Here is a 17,144-nt window from a genome sequence, read left to right as displayed (position 1 = left end):
ATGCTTCTGCACCGTCACATATGGTAGCCTCCGTTGCAGTCCTTCCCGCAGCAATTTTTTTCCAATTTTCTTTTGGGGGGTGGGGGGTGTGGGGCGCCGCGCATCTGCTTGGGATCCCGTATTTGCCGTGCCCCTGTGTCCGCTGTAGACCTGTGTCCGCTACAAAACGCAGTCCTTCCCCAGCAGCGGACACAGGTCTACAGCGGAAAAATTGGAAATTGATGCGGGAAGGACTGCAACGGAGGCTACACATAAGGATACCTAGATACACGCACCGCGAAGCAAAATTTGCATAATGAACCAACCTTTGCTCTGAGAACCTTTGTATTGTTTCCACAGGTAAGGGGACAAACGTCCACGTCTCAAACGAGATACAGAAAAACGTGATCTCTGAATGGGCCAGTGGGTCATTGAAAAAGACGAATACTGTCCTCACAATGGAATATACGCAAAGGACAGCACCAGGTCTGCTTGTAGCGACATGGATAGTCCTTAGCGTCTCGGGCGTACACGGTGTCTTAAAGCCCCCGACCTGGCCTTCGAGCTTCTCCGTGAGATTTCACGAGAACGAATTCAACGTCTTCACAAGGCCGATAACGACTGAAAACGACGGTGCGTGGTACTACGACTACTCCTCACAGCGGGCCCGACATGATCACCTACAGGGGCAGAACAACACTTTCTGTCAGGTCAGTACTGATGACAAGACCGTATGGCTGGGCTCTATTCACTAGTAGAATATGATTTCTCGTTCTCACATATTTACCGAGCCAAGATGTCCGAACTAGTTAATGAGTATCATCCTAGTCAGCTTATCGGGGATCCCATGTATACTTTTGTTTGTATTGCGTACACATATGGCGTAACACACAAGGATTGTACTGAACATTAACAGTACAAACTAGCTCTGTACATCCGGACAGATATACATTGTACCATTGGTGAGAGAAGAGTATGGGAGCCCCTGTAAACTTACTAGGACACTCAGGCTAGTCCGAAACACATTTGAAGATGTAAAATTGGCACCAAACACAACGCGTTAAGCTGTCACAGCCATTGAATTTTGATCATGGGAGAAAATATGATGTATGGATATTTCGTTATTAGCATCCCGTTATCGAGAATATTTTCGGGCCTGGGGGAGGGCCTTAAAAATTGCGCCGGAGGAAGGGGAGCCATGGAAAAATTTATTTTTAGACGCCCCCCCCCCCCCCCGGCATTGGAAATATTTTTCTTTCCAGGCGTCTTTGCACAAGGTCACCCCGCGCTAAAAATCGTACAGTCCCTTAGTTTTCCGTACATGTGCATGTATTTTCAAACGTGTGACTTTGTCTATAGGGACGTGGTCTAAACCTCACGGATCCCCATGGCGACTGCCGCCTGCTCTACGTGAACAACACAGACATGTACGTGCACTATCCCGGGGATCGGCAGTGCTGCCGGGCCTGTGGACCGGCCGAGGGCTGCACCATGATGTCTCAGACCAACCTGGCACAAGCGACCAACAATGGGAACGAGACCATGAACGGGACGGCGTGTATCGGCTGGTCCATACCACCAGAGAAGTACCCTATTGATCAGTAAGTGGGCTTCTTGTTAATTTACATTCAAGTTTGGTTCATTGTTTTGATTCTCCATCATTATGTTTTGATTCAGGATTATTTCTAGTCTATTACGTTATCGTTATTTCAGTTATTATCTAATCAGGATTTCTGTTGTTTGATGAATAGTTATATTTTCAAGTCAATCTTTATTCCTGTATAACTTGTTATCATTTGACATTTTTATTGTTGCTGTGTATTACCATGTAAGGGGTTGGACCACCCAGGAATCTTTGAAAAGCGCCGCCAGGCGATATGTATTTCTAGTAAAACAGATAAACAAACAAACAAACTTTGCTGTGACATTGGTGGAATAATTTTAGCCTCTACCAGGCTCCAGTCTTGGCTTGGAAGAGTAGAAGTCGGCCAAAGAGGACTTGGCCAACCTATAGATACAATTTGACACGTCGGCAAATTGTATCTACGTGTCGGCTGGCCAACTCCCCTATTCCCAATTTCCACTCTTTCCAGCCACGTCTGGAGCCTGGTAGAGGCTAGGATAAGATGACACGTCACCATTTATTGATAAGCCAATGCCCTGTAGCTCAACTGGTAGCAGCCTCACGGTTGAACTCCTGGTTCCAATTAGTTGCCCACTTGGAAACCCCGGTTCAATCATGGGAAGGGCATATGCATCTCGGTTGGGGCTGTACCCGTCTTTCGGAAGGGACGTAAATTTGGGGCCCCGTGTTCGAGGAGCTGCCACACGCATTTTAAAGGAAAGCGCTAGCAACCCCTCCCTGTAGAAAATTACCCTAGTACTGAAACAGCAAGGAAACTTGCTGCCCTATGTACCACTAGGCACTACCAGAGTCTCAACGAACGAACAAAAACAAACGAACGAACGAATTTGTCGTAAAATCTAGCTATAGTTCACAGCGCATAAACTGCACCATAACTTCTAATAGAGAAAATGATGTTAGTAAATGTTGAGAAATGAATATCATGTAGATTAATATTTGATACACCTGTTTTTTTTTCTTAATATTTCAGGTGGTACATGGGTGAAAGCGGCGCCCCGTGTTATTGGCAGACAATACCGATCGTGCATCCCTTTATAGTCAGTAGTCATTCCCTCACCTTCAACCAGTACAGCTACCACGTGGGGCCCATACGACAGGGCATTCTCAACGTACCAAAGTACTGTCAGAAACCCTGCCCAAACCCTTACGTACCGCCCTATTGATTAAAGGCACCCAGAGAATTTTAAGAGGCTTGAAAACTGGAAATATTCTAGTTGCTGTAATTTGTATGAAATTTACATTTAATGCTACTGTTTACAACATTTGCGTGCGGATCTCTTATCAAAAGTACTCAAAAGCGCCACAAATATAAGCTACATGGTGATCGTTTAGTTTCACGCGCCTAGTGTAAATAGACCGGTACCACAGCCCCGCCCACCTCCGTCAAAACGTAGAAATGCAAAATCAAAACATAAGAATGCAAATATTTGACGGACATGCAGTCACTTTCTCACTGGTCGAACCGCTAATTGTGATGGACAGTCAGGATCAGTCTATTAGGGCTTGGATTTTCTATCAGTTCTCACCACACAACGACATCGTATCGTTGCTCCTTTTATGTCGATATGTAATGGTATAGTATTACTGAAACTTACTATGTGTAGGAAGGACTAAAAATTGGAGTTTTCTTATTCAAGTTTCAAGCCTCATAAAATGCTCTGGATGCCTTCAAAGAAAACGACTTCTCCAGTTGGTTCATAATGTGTAGGCAGATTGTACTCGAGAATATAATTCTAATAATAAAGTATATTCCTAATCCTATTATAGCGTATCTCCCAGTCGACGAATATCCGAAGTCACAAAAGTGTTCCTTTATACAAGGAGGTTAATATATAGTCTGATTTCCTGATTCGGTAGTTGTACGTATACATTAGCATTGTTATATTGTGACAAATACTAGTTGGATCGCTCTCTACATTGACCATAGATAAATTCTTAGAACATTGCTTTTTTTATTTAAAAAAATGTACTGACATGCACGGCTGTATCAAAATATTAGGTATTCACGTCTGTATGGTTTATTTGTATTCCCATTTTGTAGATTGTACTAGACCGTACAAATGTCACTGTACTTTTTGTTGTGTCAATAAAGCTTCTTCTATTAACGACTTTACATCCGATACAATCCTGATAAAACCATCCATTGTTGATTTTGCTTCAGTTTCATTTTTAATTGTTTTGAAACAAAACCAGGATATTGTGACCATACGCTATTATAGTTGTAGTGCGGAGTGCAATATTCACCTCAGGTCACCCCGGTGTCCTTAGATGACCTTGCTAATTACTTTATCAGGCTCAGCAAATCAGGATTAGAATCACCTTCATACGATGCACACCTGGACTCATTTGCCCATGCGCAGTAGAACTTTGTGACTCCGCCATTTTGGACGCCATCAGTGTCACGTATCGTCAGAACGCGAGAAGTCGATCTTTTTTCTGCGCAAAGTCATCTTTATCAAAGAAGACGCACTGCTTTTCGTGATATTCTACTCCTCAAGGCTAAAGAACGTCAAAGGTATCTTCTTAGTAGTGTTGTCTTAAATTGTTTTTTCCTAAATAATCGTACCATGTGGTCTATCAAACACACTGCAAATTTTTTGGAATCGAGCAGTTGAAACCAAATTTTGACATTTTCCGATTTACCTTTTTCATGTGTTTGATATATAGTATATAATCATAGTGTAATTTACCTTTCGTTTGTTTTTTGCATGCATATGCATGTCGGCCTGCTGGTATGATATTGCTGTTCGGATTCAAATAGATATTCATCAGCAAAGAAAGAAGTTGCAGCATTCAGCATTCTCAGAACACACGATAGAGTCGAGTCTAAAATTATAATGTAAGGGACAAATTGTCCAAAATGGTCGCAACGTGTATTGTTCAGATTGCGGGTTCGTTACATTCCGTTCCTTGTGCTAGTTTTGCAGTTTGGCGAGTTAGTGGAAAGCGCCACCTTGCGGACTCCACCATGAGTCGTTCCTCGAGATTTTTCCATTCTGCCTTGGACTTTCTACATGGCCTGCACAGCAGAGTCAAGGTAAGAACACAATAAGAGGGTTGTGCTACGATAACGTTTGTTGTACACGTGCTTAGCTATTAGCACGAAAGTTAATTTCTGTCGGTAAATTATACAACGGAAAAATAAAAAATTGTCTCCAGCACAAAGAGTTGACTCGTCGAATTAACGACCAAACCTCGTAGATTAAGTGCTCAATTATTTCTGAACAAGGAAACGAAATTACGGACTCAGTATCTACTGTCGGAACGTTTTTGAGCTTTTCTCACATTTCAGAACACGTCTGTAGAAAATAAGACTTTCAATCTTCCGAGGACGCATGCGCAAGGTCAAAGGTAAAGGCTCGTAAAACATCAATAAAACACGTCAAACATTATTATGTAAACCGACTGACGGAATCTGGACTTGTACAAATCATATTTTAGACAAGAACTGTTTATAAGTCAGGGCCTTCACTTTTGACTTAACGCATGCGCACTCGGAACCGTGAACGACATTATACAAAACACACGTTTCTTTCATTTTTGATTGTTTAAGTCTGAATTTTCAGCATAACTTTGTCTTTTGTAGCATGTAGTGAAGCCAATCGCAAAGGCCTCCAAGCGCAAGCCGAAAGCCGTCCGACGCCTGTCTTCCGAGTCTAAAAACATGTCCGTGACGGAAGCGCCCGAGGAGAACAACGAGAAGGCGACTCCGATCACGAGGCTAGTGTGTCAGACCTGTGAGGCTGCTAAGATAGCTCAGTCCGTGACGGCAGGCCGGAAACTGGACGTCACCTGTAAGACTGCCCTGGGAACGTGCGTCGTCGGGGGGCTTGTCACTCCACCCAAGCTGGAACGAGAGAAGTCTAATAGGTCAGTATACTCTACAAAACTTCTAACCTCAACTTCGTTTAATAAACCCCCAGATAACCCCATCAAGGGCAAAGTAGCCTGTTTAAACTTTCCAGTATAGGCAGCTGGGGAAGTGTATTCGATTTTCCAAAACATTTGGTCTTGATTCATTGATAATATGCATTGAAACCTAAATCAGATGTGAAATGTTTAATGTTGTCCCATTCTGATTTTAGTGCTAGCTTTTATTTCATGTCTCGAACACTCATAACATATGGCCTCCCTAGACTAGCCGGCCTAGATACGTCTTAAATCTGTCGATAGTAGAGCACATAAAATAATGTGCTTTTTCAAAATGATTTACTAAACTATACTACAAGAATTCTTCTTGAAAAAAATGTGACCACTGATATGTCATATTGTTGTTGTTATTTTCTGCTCAGGTGGATTCCAAAGGTTACTAAACACAAGAGGAAGGCCAAGAAAGAGGTAACTGTCAAAAAGACGTCATCCGACATGAAACAAGGAACGGCCGCTGTTGCCATCAATGTACAGCCTCCCTCTCCCCAGAAGGTGACGTCAGGGGGAGGGGGTGGATGTTGTGGAGGAGGGTGTGGCTGTGGGTCGTCCAAGAACACGGCGCTGCCGCCACTGATCTCTACCCCTACAAACAAGCCTGACGTCACCGCTGCGACTGCACTAGCGACACCGGGCGGCAAGGGGGCGCTGTTGGCCGTAGCCACAAGAACACCGAGAAAACCTACACTGAAAGCTCTGTCTACACCGATAAAAACTCCGAAGAGAAGGCTCGCCACTCCTTCCTTGCGTCGACGTAGCGCCACCCCACGTCGGAGTCCGAGGAATAACGAACTTCGACGAGTAGCTCAGGCCGGGCGAGCGGGTCGGACGGCCACTATGGTCGGCTTGGGAAGTCTTATGGGTGCGCGGGCTTTTGCCGGCGGATCCGTAGCCTTTCTCGGTGTCAACCTGTCCACCACAGGTATACAAGGCTCTACTGCACAGTCGGTGAATTCTCCCAGACTTCTCATAGTTGCTGACAATGCTGGAGTTCCAGGTACACCTAGGAGGTCTCCCTGGCACATACGTCCCAGGACACCGTACCACAACCACATCAGAAGCGTCAGAACAAGTAGTGTCACCAACGCGAAGCTCTCTGCAAGTCCGATTGTAGAGAGGATGGGAAAGGGCAGTGACAGGATGCCTTCGCATCACCAGCTTCTCTCGTCCGGTCTGAAAACACCCAGAATGCGATCACCTGTTGCCAAAGCCATCAGCCCGATCCCCTTCCACTCTACCCAGCACACACCTGTCAAGACTACGCCTCGCGGTGTGATGAGTGCCTTCGAAGGGCGGTTCACCAAGACCCCGCAGATATCATACCGCTCTACACCCCTGGGGACGAGAAGGAAGCCAGACCCGACCATGTCTCTGTCGTCTGCTATCAAAGCTGCCGGGATCACCGCAAAGCCAGCAGATCTATCTGATCTTGAGGTAAGAAAGGATGTGTTTTCGGTGCCGCTTATGTGTCTACTTATCTCTCTATGGTTGCAAGCATAACTCGAGCGCCATATAGTTATGTTAGGTTTATGTTAATGATGACAGATGACGTCATGTTAGGATCACGTGTTCACGGTGTTCCTTTATTCCTTCGACCATCTTGGAATCCGCCATGACGTGTGTAATAAAGCTCCCGAGTTGATCCCTGCGTCCGAGTCGCTCGCTAGTGCGTATAGCGCCCTTGGCCACTTTATGGCGTGTTGGCAGCGTTAGGATTTTCTGAACTCACGAAGACCCATCCACACCGAAAACAACAAGGGATCGGAGCGTCCGGGTCGCAACTTTACAACCGGAGCAAGACACCGCGCATGGCGTAAACCGGGAAATCTAACTTCTTTGACAGCTTGGAGGGTACTGCCTGGTCAACACGTCATCCCTGGACCCCAAACTTCGCCACACCCAAACAGAAAGGTCTATGGAGCGAAGGAAGACACAGGGAGTCGACCAGAACGACCTTATCGGCAACCAGAAGACATTTCCTCTCCCAGTTCTGCGGGCCCCAGGCTGTCCCACGTGGGTGACAAGAGCTCGAGGCGCCGCCATCTTGTAATATTTGCTCAAAGTTGAGCCAACTCTGTTTTCGTTCGAGAAAAATACCGCTGAGTCCTTACTCCAATCATCTCCTGAACTCGCAGCTGGAAGGCAAGTACCTTGTTGATTGATCTGACCAGTAATACGATTACATTTGGATTCGATCTTCCGTTGTGTGCTTGCCGTAATTTCCAACAACAACAACAAACAAATTATAGCGCCGAGATGACCTAGTTATAGGGACTCGAAGCCGCCGTCTAGAAGTTCAATCCTCAGAACAGGGACGGATTTCTAGCGGGCGAAGAAGCCCCACATTCCAAAAAAAAAATACCAGAAGCTTTGATTGTATTCGTGACTCCAAGTACTTCACGCATATCCCGTTTATTCAGTAATTGTGCAACCCGAAGTTCAACGAAATATACCACCGGGACGACCTAGTTTCAGGGACTCGAAGCCGCCATCAAAGAAAATTTATTTCTTCACCGCGGGGACGAATTTCTAGCGGGCGAAGGCGCTCCACATCCGCAGAAAATTTGCCCAGAACTCCTGATCTTATTCGTGACTGGATTAATTCACCCAGATTCGCATTTCAACCCGGACTTTACTGTGACTGTGAGCCAAATCACAACCTTGTCAACACAGCCTGAAAATTCTCTGACATTGGTGGGCTAGAACTACACAGAACTTCATCCAGTTTCCGAAATTCCGTGCATCCACAACGCACGATGCCCCAGAATCACAACGGAGAATGCCCTCTTTGTAGTCAAGCAGGTAGGACACCATATAATCACTTCATTGGTACCTGTCCTTACCTCCCCGAAGAAGATAGGAAGTATTTTATACCCACAAGTTTGACAAGAACATGGGAGACCACCAACACACATGCAGCTTGCTACTCTGATGAGGAAGACCTCAGAAATATATCACAACCAGTTCCATCTGCTAGGCCAAGTAGTTTCGCTCAGCACCGGCAAGTGTCAAGGGTCACCCTTCGCACCTCTCCACACCTTGAAGCCTTACACAATGAACAGTCTGTGATTATTCGCTTAGCTTCGGGGGAAGAGTTTAACAACATCACTGCAGATGAGGCAAACCGGTTGCGCCTTCACATAATTGCGAGCACCACTCAGGTACAAGATCAAGCTGGTATCCTCGGTGTGTGTGAAGCCACTTTTCATAGACAGAAGCTACAACTGAAGTTTGCTGCTTTCGTGGTAACTGAGTTAGCATCTCCTATCATTGCGGGGCGACAGTTCCTAGAAGATAATGGTCTCACCATCAACTTTGCCACTCGACAGATCTGTTTCCAGGACGGATCCATATCTTCCTATCCAGTCTTGAGCAAACCCCCCCATCCACATAGCCACTGCATTTCGGACAATTTCACCCGTCAACACTACACGGCTACCAACCCAGTGCCCAATGACTTTCACATGGTCACGTTCCCTGCCCAGTCAGACATCAACCCATCAGTTTCAGTGAAACCCTGTTCTCCCCCAGTCTCAAGTGAACGAGTGAAGGATTCTCCATGGGACACTGACTACAAGTTCAATATCACCGGTTATACAAGAGCGCCATCTATTCTTGGTAGACCTATTCACACCATTTATGACTCACATGTAACCAGTGCAATCCCAGCCATTCCAGCAGAAGCTGACACCCCAGCATCGGGAGACGCCAACAGACAGGTGAAGGGAGAAACCCAGCCTTCACCAGCATCAGCAGATGCCAGCAGACAGGTGAAGGGGGAAACCCAACCATCACCAGCATCAGCAGATGTCAACAGACAGGTGAAGGGAGAAACCCAGCCTTCACCAGCATCAGCAGATGTCAACAGACAGGTGAAGGGAGAAACCCAGCCTTCACCAGCATCAGCAGATGTCAACAGACACGGGAAGGGAGAAACCCAGCCTTCACCAGCATCAGCAGATGCCAACAGACAGGTGAAGGGAGAAAACCAGCCTTCACTAACATCAGCAGATGTCAACAGACAGGTGAAGGGAGAAAACCAGCCTTCACCAGCATCAGCAGATGTCAACAGACAGGTGAAGGGGGAAACCCAGCCATCACCAGCATCAGCAGATGCCAACAGACAGGTGAAGGGAGAAAACAAGCCATCACCAGCATCAGCAGATGCCAACAGACAAGTGAAGGGGGAAACCCAGCCATCACCAGTGCCATTACATCAGTGCTCCCCAACTGAAGGTGAAGCTGAAACAAAACAGACTGTGGTAGTTTATCAGCATTCACCCACACAAGGGATTACCAGCACACCACAGGTGAAGGAAGGCCAACATTCAAACACGGATGCTGACACACTTCGGGTGAGCGAGGAATGCAAGACCTTGCCACCCTTCCCCAACACACTGCAGATACAGGAAAAATGCCAGAGCTCCCCAAAAGCAGCCGCACTCTTGGACACACTACAGGTGCAGCTGCTATACCAGAGCCCACGTGACTGTCCTCCTGCTCCACCTGACCATCTAGACCGTCAACACCCACGTGACCATCCTCTACCGGCTCGTGCACCTGACCTTCCAGGTTACCACCACCCAGCAGTTCGGCCCCCGCCTGAACCACCCCCAAGACTGTTAAGTCAAAACCTAGGTCACCTCAGAACTCACCCACAGAACTTTATTTCATAGCAAAATGCATCATTGAAGGGGACACAACTAGAATTAGAAATCATTTTTTACAGAATTTTATTGAAACAATGTTTACAACATGTACGTATGTGATTATCACAATTCCTTTGAACGAAGATGAGTAAGACAGACCACAGAGTTTTTTATTCCTTAGTTTAACCCTCTTGGAGAAGAAACATAGGTTAGAAAGACGAAACACTTAGTCACTCCAATTACAGATATTCTTCTAGCTCCAATGTTTACTATTTTCGTAATGCAGTTTATTAGTTGATATTAGTCATATGTTAACTTTATCGCCTTTATTTGTAATGAAAAAGAAAGGTAGAAATGTAATTAAGAGAAACATTGTCGTCCTTACACGAAACAGGAAGTGTAGAAAGGTAATATTGTTATCATCCCCACTGCACATGTAATAGACATATTATTGTCTGTATAGGTAACAGGAAGGATCGATAAGTAATTAAGACATGTTATCACCCATACTTGTAATAGGAAGGGTAGATATAATAATTAAGACACACTCTTGTCCACACATGTAACAGAAATGATCAAAATGCAATTAAGACACGTCATCATCCGTACATGTAATAGGAAGGGTAGATAAAATAATTAAGACACAATTGTCCATACATGTAACAGGAAGGATCAAAATGTAATTAAGACATATTATCGTTCTTACATGGAAAAGGAAGGGTAGATAAAATAATCAAGACACATCAGTATCTATACATGTAACAGGAAGGATCGAAATGTAGTTAAGACACGTTATCGTCCTTACATGTAATAGGAAGGGTAGAAAAATAATCAAGACCATCTTGTCCATACATGTAACACAGTAACAGGAAGGATTGAAAAGTAGTTAAGACATATTATCTTCCTTACAAGGATAGAACAAATAGAGGAGACGCGTTATCGCCCTTATATGTGACGGGAAGGGCAGGAAAGTAGTTCAGATTCATATCGTCTATATATGTAACAGGAAGAGTAGAAGAGTAGACAAGTTCAGTTAAGATATGTTATCATCCTTACGTTAAACAGAAATGGTAGAAAAGTAGTAGAGAAACTGTTTTCGTCCCATTGTCGTTAAGACACTTGGTCATCCTTACATGTTACAGGAAGGATTAGCATATTCCGTGATCCATATCCCTTTTCATTCGTAAATGAGAGTTTCATGTTATCACCACTTCAAGTTTTGAAAAGAGAAAAAGTGAATCACGCCATATAGTTATGTTAGGTTTATGTTAATGATGACAGATGACGTCATGTTAGGATCACGTGTTCACGGTGTTCCTTTATTCCTTCGACCATCTTGGAATCCGCCATGACGTGTGTAATAAAGCTCCCGAGTTGATCCCTGCGTCCGAGTCGCTCGCTAGTGCGTATAGCGCCCTTGGCCACTTTATGGCGGAGGAGCTATGGCTAGATCCTTATTATATTTTGTAGGTTGGTAAGGGTCAGAAAACCGAAGATCAAGTTCAATGATGACCTAGCGGCTTTAAAAGTACTGCAGTGGCAGCTCCGGTTTTGCTATCTCGTATTCTGTACATGCTATGATCGTGATTTTTGCGTGGTAGATAGCTCTTGGGGCAGGAATAAAGTGGTGTAGGTTTTAGTCCCCCTATCGGCTTGTTTGAACTGCAGGAGCCGATTTTGTATGAGACTTTAAAGAGAAGGGGTTGACGTATCGTTTGTCCTTTAATTCACTTTTTTAAGTATATTTTTGGACCATTCAAATCGAAACATCGTCTTTGTCGTTTATTGTCATGAAGATCAATGGATATACTAAGTTGCTGGTTCTTTTTTTTTCTCCAGGACGTCTTCGAACCACCGAATGACTTCACAGCAATCACAGCAATAGGCGTCATGTACACCGAAGAAGTCTTATTCCGAAAATACGTGTAGTCAAATTTCTAAGGTCTCTTGAGACATTGTGATAATCTATACTTATACAAGTATTACCATTAGGATATATAGATTGTCTTTGCTTAAGCATATCGGAGAACATAGTATATTGCACATTTAATTGTTATTGAGACCAAAGTAACAGTAATTAATGAAGACGTAGACCAAGTGTCTACTGCAATCAATGAAACTATAAGTTATGAAATATCGCTGGATTGCAAGTTCTTAGCATGAAAAGTTTTTATCAAACAAAAGTGTTTACGTTAGCTGTTCTATTATTATTATAAGTGTTTTATGTGTGATTTTAAATCAACTGCTTTTATCTACCATTTTATCCTCTGCAGATCTGAATAAATGTCATTTCTATGCAAAACAACATCTTCCAAACCCTTGAGCTTTCTTTATCTAAGAAGTCAAGCAATATCAAGGTGGTCTTGTGGTAAGTTTTGTTGACCTAGAATCCAAAGGTTCTGGGTTCGAACCCCTAGCAGGCTCCAATGCTGTGCCCTTCAGAAATGCATTTTACAACTGTTTCCTCACTCGACTCGAATGAAAATGAGTACCTAGCTTCGGCTAGGGACGTCCTCTCAGATTTGACGCAAAGCCGGAGGTCTTGTGCTTGAGGAGAGCCACATGCACCTTGGGCATGTTAAGAACCCACCACTCTTATCACAAAGAATAGGGGTCCATCCCGAATACATTAAAGCTTACAGTTTGGTACTATGGGGAGGGGGGTATTAATTTCAACTTTGTAAAATATGCATTTAAAAATATGGATATGGTCTATCTAAGCACAGGAATCACAAAATTTGGGCAATCATTTGACTCTAGCCCCCCTGTACACACCCCTTGAAGTTTGTACATGCAGCTTGTGCTTACTGTACAAAATTGGTGGCAGTTTGCTATTAATGCAAAACAAAACAAAAGCCAAGTTTACTAGGAAGGGATCCAACATGATCAGTCACCACTTTTATTTCCCGGTGGACAAAGCATGCAACAGTTTTCAGATATGTTGTACCATTGGTATTCTCCTAATCAATCTACATACATAATTCTGGTGCAATAAAGTAAAATGAAGTAAAGATCATGAGACCAGAATTGTAAACAACTTAGTTTACTGTTGGATACAGTACATGGAAACACCTGCAACATAAATGAGTCTAACAGTACATTTTTTAATATAACAGTATGTACATAGAAGTCTGGAGAGTTCTAATAATTTTCAAACCTTGCATTGTTTATCTTGATGCAGACCACAGTATTTCGCCTATAGGGATTTACATGGTTAAGGACCACAAAGTGAGAACCTTTGATACTTCAAAATTAAAGTAGGGTGCACAAGCAAGGAACAACATTTGAAAATGTTTGACTTCAGGATTCAATCTACAAAACACATGTATGTTAAAATGAACTTAAATTTGCTGGCTCGTTCACCTTCAAAAGCAACTTTGCCCAGGGGAGGTCCTCATATTGCAGCCGACATACAGCAGTTGGTGGTAACCATATTCAGGCGCGAATTCAAGCCAACCGAACAAGCATTGTAATCCAACTCGTACGATCTCAAAACTGACGTATTTCCCTACCATTCGCCAGAGTTTCAGCCTCGATGACGTGCAAAGAAGAATCACTATGGCTTTTTCAAGTACTATAACGCACTACTTTATAACCAAACTACTATTGTGGACGGTGGTCACAGATAAATACTGTGTACTGCAACCTTTAGTTAAGCAGGGTCACATTTAGATTTCCCAACCAGTGATTGTGGGAATCAAAGCATGGTATAAAAGACAACAAAATGCATAAAACGTCAAATAAAAAAAATACTTATGACCAAAATCTGTGTATACTTATTGGTATACACTTTTCTGTTTTATTCTAGGAAATAGCCCAGTCGGGCCCCTGGAAATACGAGCCTGGCATAGTACTTAAGTTATGACACATCAGGGCTTGAAATACTGGGTGCATGTGCACCTGTGTGCACCCAAAATTGGAGCTGTGCACCTAATTTTTGACTGTGGGTGCACCAGTGCACCTTGTAGGCTATAGGGTAGGGATACTATTGTACACTGGTATGCAAAACATTCTTGAAATTCAAGTATCTGAAAAAGTAAATATAACTTTTGTTGTACTTTGTTTCATGCATTACTTGTTTGAAATTTTGAAATTAGCTTAACCATTACAGCTTGAAGTTCTTAAGTGCATTAAACTTAAATATGTTTTGCTGACATTCAGCTTTATTTCATGTGGTGCACACGAAATTCTTTCCGTGCACCTAATTTTTTGGGTTGGGTGCACCAGTGCACCTATTTCCAAAAATGAAGTTTGAGCCCTGCGCAAAGATAACAGGATCCAGACAAAGGCAGCATCACGTCTTCTTGGACTTTGCTTCCCTCTTTCTCCTCCTCTCCTCCCTGATTTCCATCATTTTCTTCCGCTCCTGACTGTGTAAGGTCCGGCGGCGCTCGATCGATCCCAGCTGATGTTCGATTGCCTCCATCATGTTCACTGCATCAGGGATCTGCACAAATCTGGAGAGGAAAATATCAATTATTAAACTCATGTTATAATCTATACAGGGCTGTCTCCAGCTTCAATCTTTCTTTTGTCCCACTTATTGTTTGGGAGCCCATGTTGTTAATTTTCGTTGTGGAATCTGTGATTTTAAGCTTATAAAAATACCTTTTCATCAATGTCATGTCATGAAATTCAGATTTAGGGGACGGATGGGGTGAAATTTGTGTGCATTCCAACGAACAAATTTCCATCCCGAATGGATCCTGGATCTATATGCCATATACTATAAAAGGGGAAATGCAGGGATATAATTTTGCAGTAGAGAGAAAATGGAGTATTCACTACTACACAGTTTGCAGTTGAAAAAAGGGGGTAGGCAAGTACAAGACAGAATAAAAATGTGGTTAAGTTAGCAGTTAAGAGGTCACCATGAAAAATGCAAACATACATGTACACATGTAAAAACACCACAAACATTCCCTCTTTTACAGTAGATTTCATCTTTATTCAAAACTAGACTTTATACGGTATGCCTAAACACCTCACCCGACCTCATCCGAGTCTAAAATGCAGTGTATACGGGACAAGGACATTATTTGACGTTCTGGATACGTTGAATATGCAATTATGCTCTAAGTATTTACCAGTTTTATAAGTTACTCCGCTCGTTTTCAAGATAGAAGATTTCTGGCCGCCATATTGGATCATGCCACTGTTGGGATATACATGGGGAAGTTCTTCATATCTTTTTTATTTATTTTTGTCCGACAGGACGATAAGACGGTGGGTACTAATTACCCTTTCATCACAATCTACTCATAATAACTGTATACAATAACTGTACACAGTAACTGTACACAAAAAGTTTTTCAGCCTCGAATACACGCACGTAGTGTGTAGTCAATAGGGCCGGCCGTCTTGACCTCCCTTTACTTATAAAAACTGGAAAATGCTGCTTGTTTTGCATTCATAATTGTATATTTAACGTATCCTGAACGTCAAATAATGTCCCTGCCCCGTATACACTGCATTTTAGACTCGGATGAGGTGGGGTGAGGTCGGATGAGGTGTTTAGGCATACCCGACTTTATATGATTAATCAACTGTCTGGGACAGTGGGAGAACAAGTGGTGGTCAGTCTGCTTACCTTATGTTCCTTCCCTGCACATAGAAGTCGTCAAATTGCATTGTTTTCCCCCTGTAAAACGGAACATAGAATCATGTGAAACAAAAGTGTATGTTGCACAAAAGATTATGAAAACTATACCACCATTCATAGTCATAGAGGAGCTATTACAATTCAAATGTGTATACAGTGTAACCTAAACTTTCTTCACTCCTCGAATTCGTCAAATAGAGACCCTGGCTACATGTGCAACCTAAGAAAATCTAATTAGGATACTTTCATCACAGTAAGTAGCAGTAACCTGAGCTAATACATTCCTACAACCCTTGCATATAAAGAGATACTAGTGCCCCCCGCCCCCCCCCCCCCTCCCCATATCACCAAACGGTAGGCCATTCAAACACTACTCACACAAAACCATAACCTCCAACCTTATAAAATCTATCTTAAGTAGAAACTATAACAGCAGTACGTCCAACCTGTGGTCCGTGTAGGTACAGTACTTCATGGTGGTGTTCATGAAGGCATCCACATTCACAATCAGCCCGAACACGGAAGCTTCGTCCCGCAATTCCACCGTGGTCTCGTGGCCTTGTATCGCCTGCAGCAGACACACCAGCGTGTTCTGACTGATTGCACGTTCTCGTAACGATGCCATGGATAGTTCTTTGGCACTAAGCGTCCATAGAATCGAGGTGAGTAGCTGGAATAGTCGGTAAACTAAGATTATATCAGGAAACTTCGTGAAAAACTTTCAAAAGGCCGCCATGTTGCGCGGGTGCATTGTGGGTCCGATTGTTCCATTGCTTTTCAGGAGGTCGAAAATGATCAATCGTATCAAATCAAGGAGGTTATATAGAAGAAGAACTTTATTGCACGACAACTGTACACGGTACAAAGTATGGCAAGGATTCTTAAACATAAGACAAAATAGAAGTATAGAATAAAACTTAACATCCTAATTACAATACAATAATGGCTAGCATACTTTTTTATACAGTGTTATAATCGAGTGGTACAGTCCGACTAATTCAGGTTTCGGTATTTTTTGGCGACGCCTCAGGGGCGAGCCAAATTTTTACTATATTGTGTGCAGATTGCAAGAATTCTAGGAATTGTACAGGAATGTGAAAGTCCATGGGACGATAACTCGAGAATGCCTTGATGTATTGTCTTCATATTTTGTAGGTGGGTAGGTCTGTGGGAGACCTTGTAATGATTGGATTTTGGGCCCCCGAGCCACTTTCTATGGTACTGCAGGGGAACTTTCACTTTTCAAATCTCGTCTTCTGAACATGCTATAGTCATGATTTTTAAGTGGTGGATAGCTCTTTGTTAGGAAAATATGTCCTGTAGATTTGGACCCCCTAGCGGC

The 17,144-nt window shown here is 43.3% G+C and overlaps 3 protein-coding genes across 4 annotated transcripts; 2 read left to right on the top strand and 1 right to left on the bottom strand.

Annotated features, from left to right (window-relative positions):
* The first annotated feature begins 322 nt into the window (after positions 1-322).
* Positions 323-3,729, top strand: LOC136427895 (uncharacterized). Its single transcript, XM_066417118.1, has 3 exons — positions 323-689; positions 1,339-1,580; positions 2,595-3,729. Exons 1-3 carry the CDS (start codon positions 438-440, stop codon positions 2,785-2,787), a joined length of 687 nt encoding a protein of 228 aa, XP_066273215.1. The 5' UTR covers positions 323-437; the 3' UTR covers positions 2,788-3,729.
* A 258-nt stretch (positions 3,730-3,987) lies between these two features.
* LOC136436493 (uncharacterized) lies at positions 3,988-12,505 on the top strand. Of its 2 annotated transcripts, none has more exons than XM_066430508.1 (5): positions 3,988-4,139; positions 4,552-4,661; positions 5,211-5,494; positions 5,917-6,985; positions 12,040-12,505. In XM_066430508.1, exons 2-5 carry the CDS (start codon positions 4,593-4,595, stop codon positions 12,127-12,129), a joined length of 1,512 nt encoding a protein of 503 aa, XP_066286605.1. In that variant the 5' UTR covers positions 3,988-4,139; positions 4,552-4,592; the 3' UTR covers positions 12,130-12,505. The 2 variants fall into 2 exon arrangements, with proteins under 2 accessions (XP_066286605.1, XP_066286597.1); XM_066430500.1 differs by having other exon boundaries at positions 4,544-4,661.
* A 556-nt stretch (positions 12,506-13,061) lies between these two features.
* Positions 13,062-16,575, bottom strand: LOC136436482 (U7 snRNA-associated Sm-like protein LSm10). Its single transcript, XM_066430488.1, has 3 exons — positions 16,249-16,575; positions 15,791-15,841; positions 13,062-14,657 (listed from the first exon to the last, which is right to left on the bottom strand). The coding sequence occupies exons 1-3, from the start codon at positions 16,425-16,427 to the stop codon at positions 14,495-14,497; spliced, it is 393 nt and encodes a 130-aa protein (XP_066286585.1). The 5' UTR covers positions 16,428-16,575; the 3' UTR covers positions 13,062-14,494.
* Positions 16,576-17,144: the final 569 nt, after the last annotated feature.

Source organism: Branchiostoma lanceolatum, chromosome 1, assembly GCF_035083965.1.
Source record: "Branchiostoma lanceolatum isolate klBraLanc5 chromosome 1, klBraLanc5.hap2, whole genome shotgun sequence".
In the NCBI taxonomy this organism is placed as follows: domain Eukaryota; kingdom Metazoa; phylum Chordata; class Leptocardii; order Amphioxiformes; family Branchiostomatidae; genus Branchiostoma; species Branchiostoma lanceolatum.
Note: the sequence above shows the minus strand (reverse complement) of the source record. Positions and strands in the feature narration are given on the sequence as shown.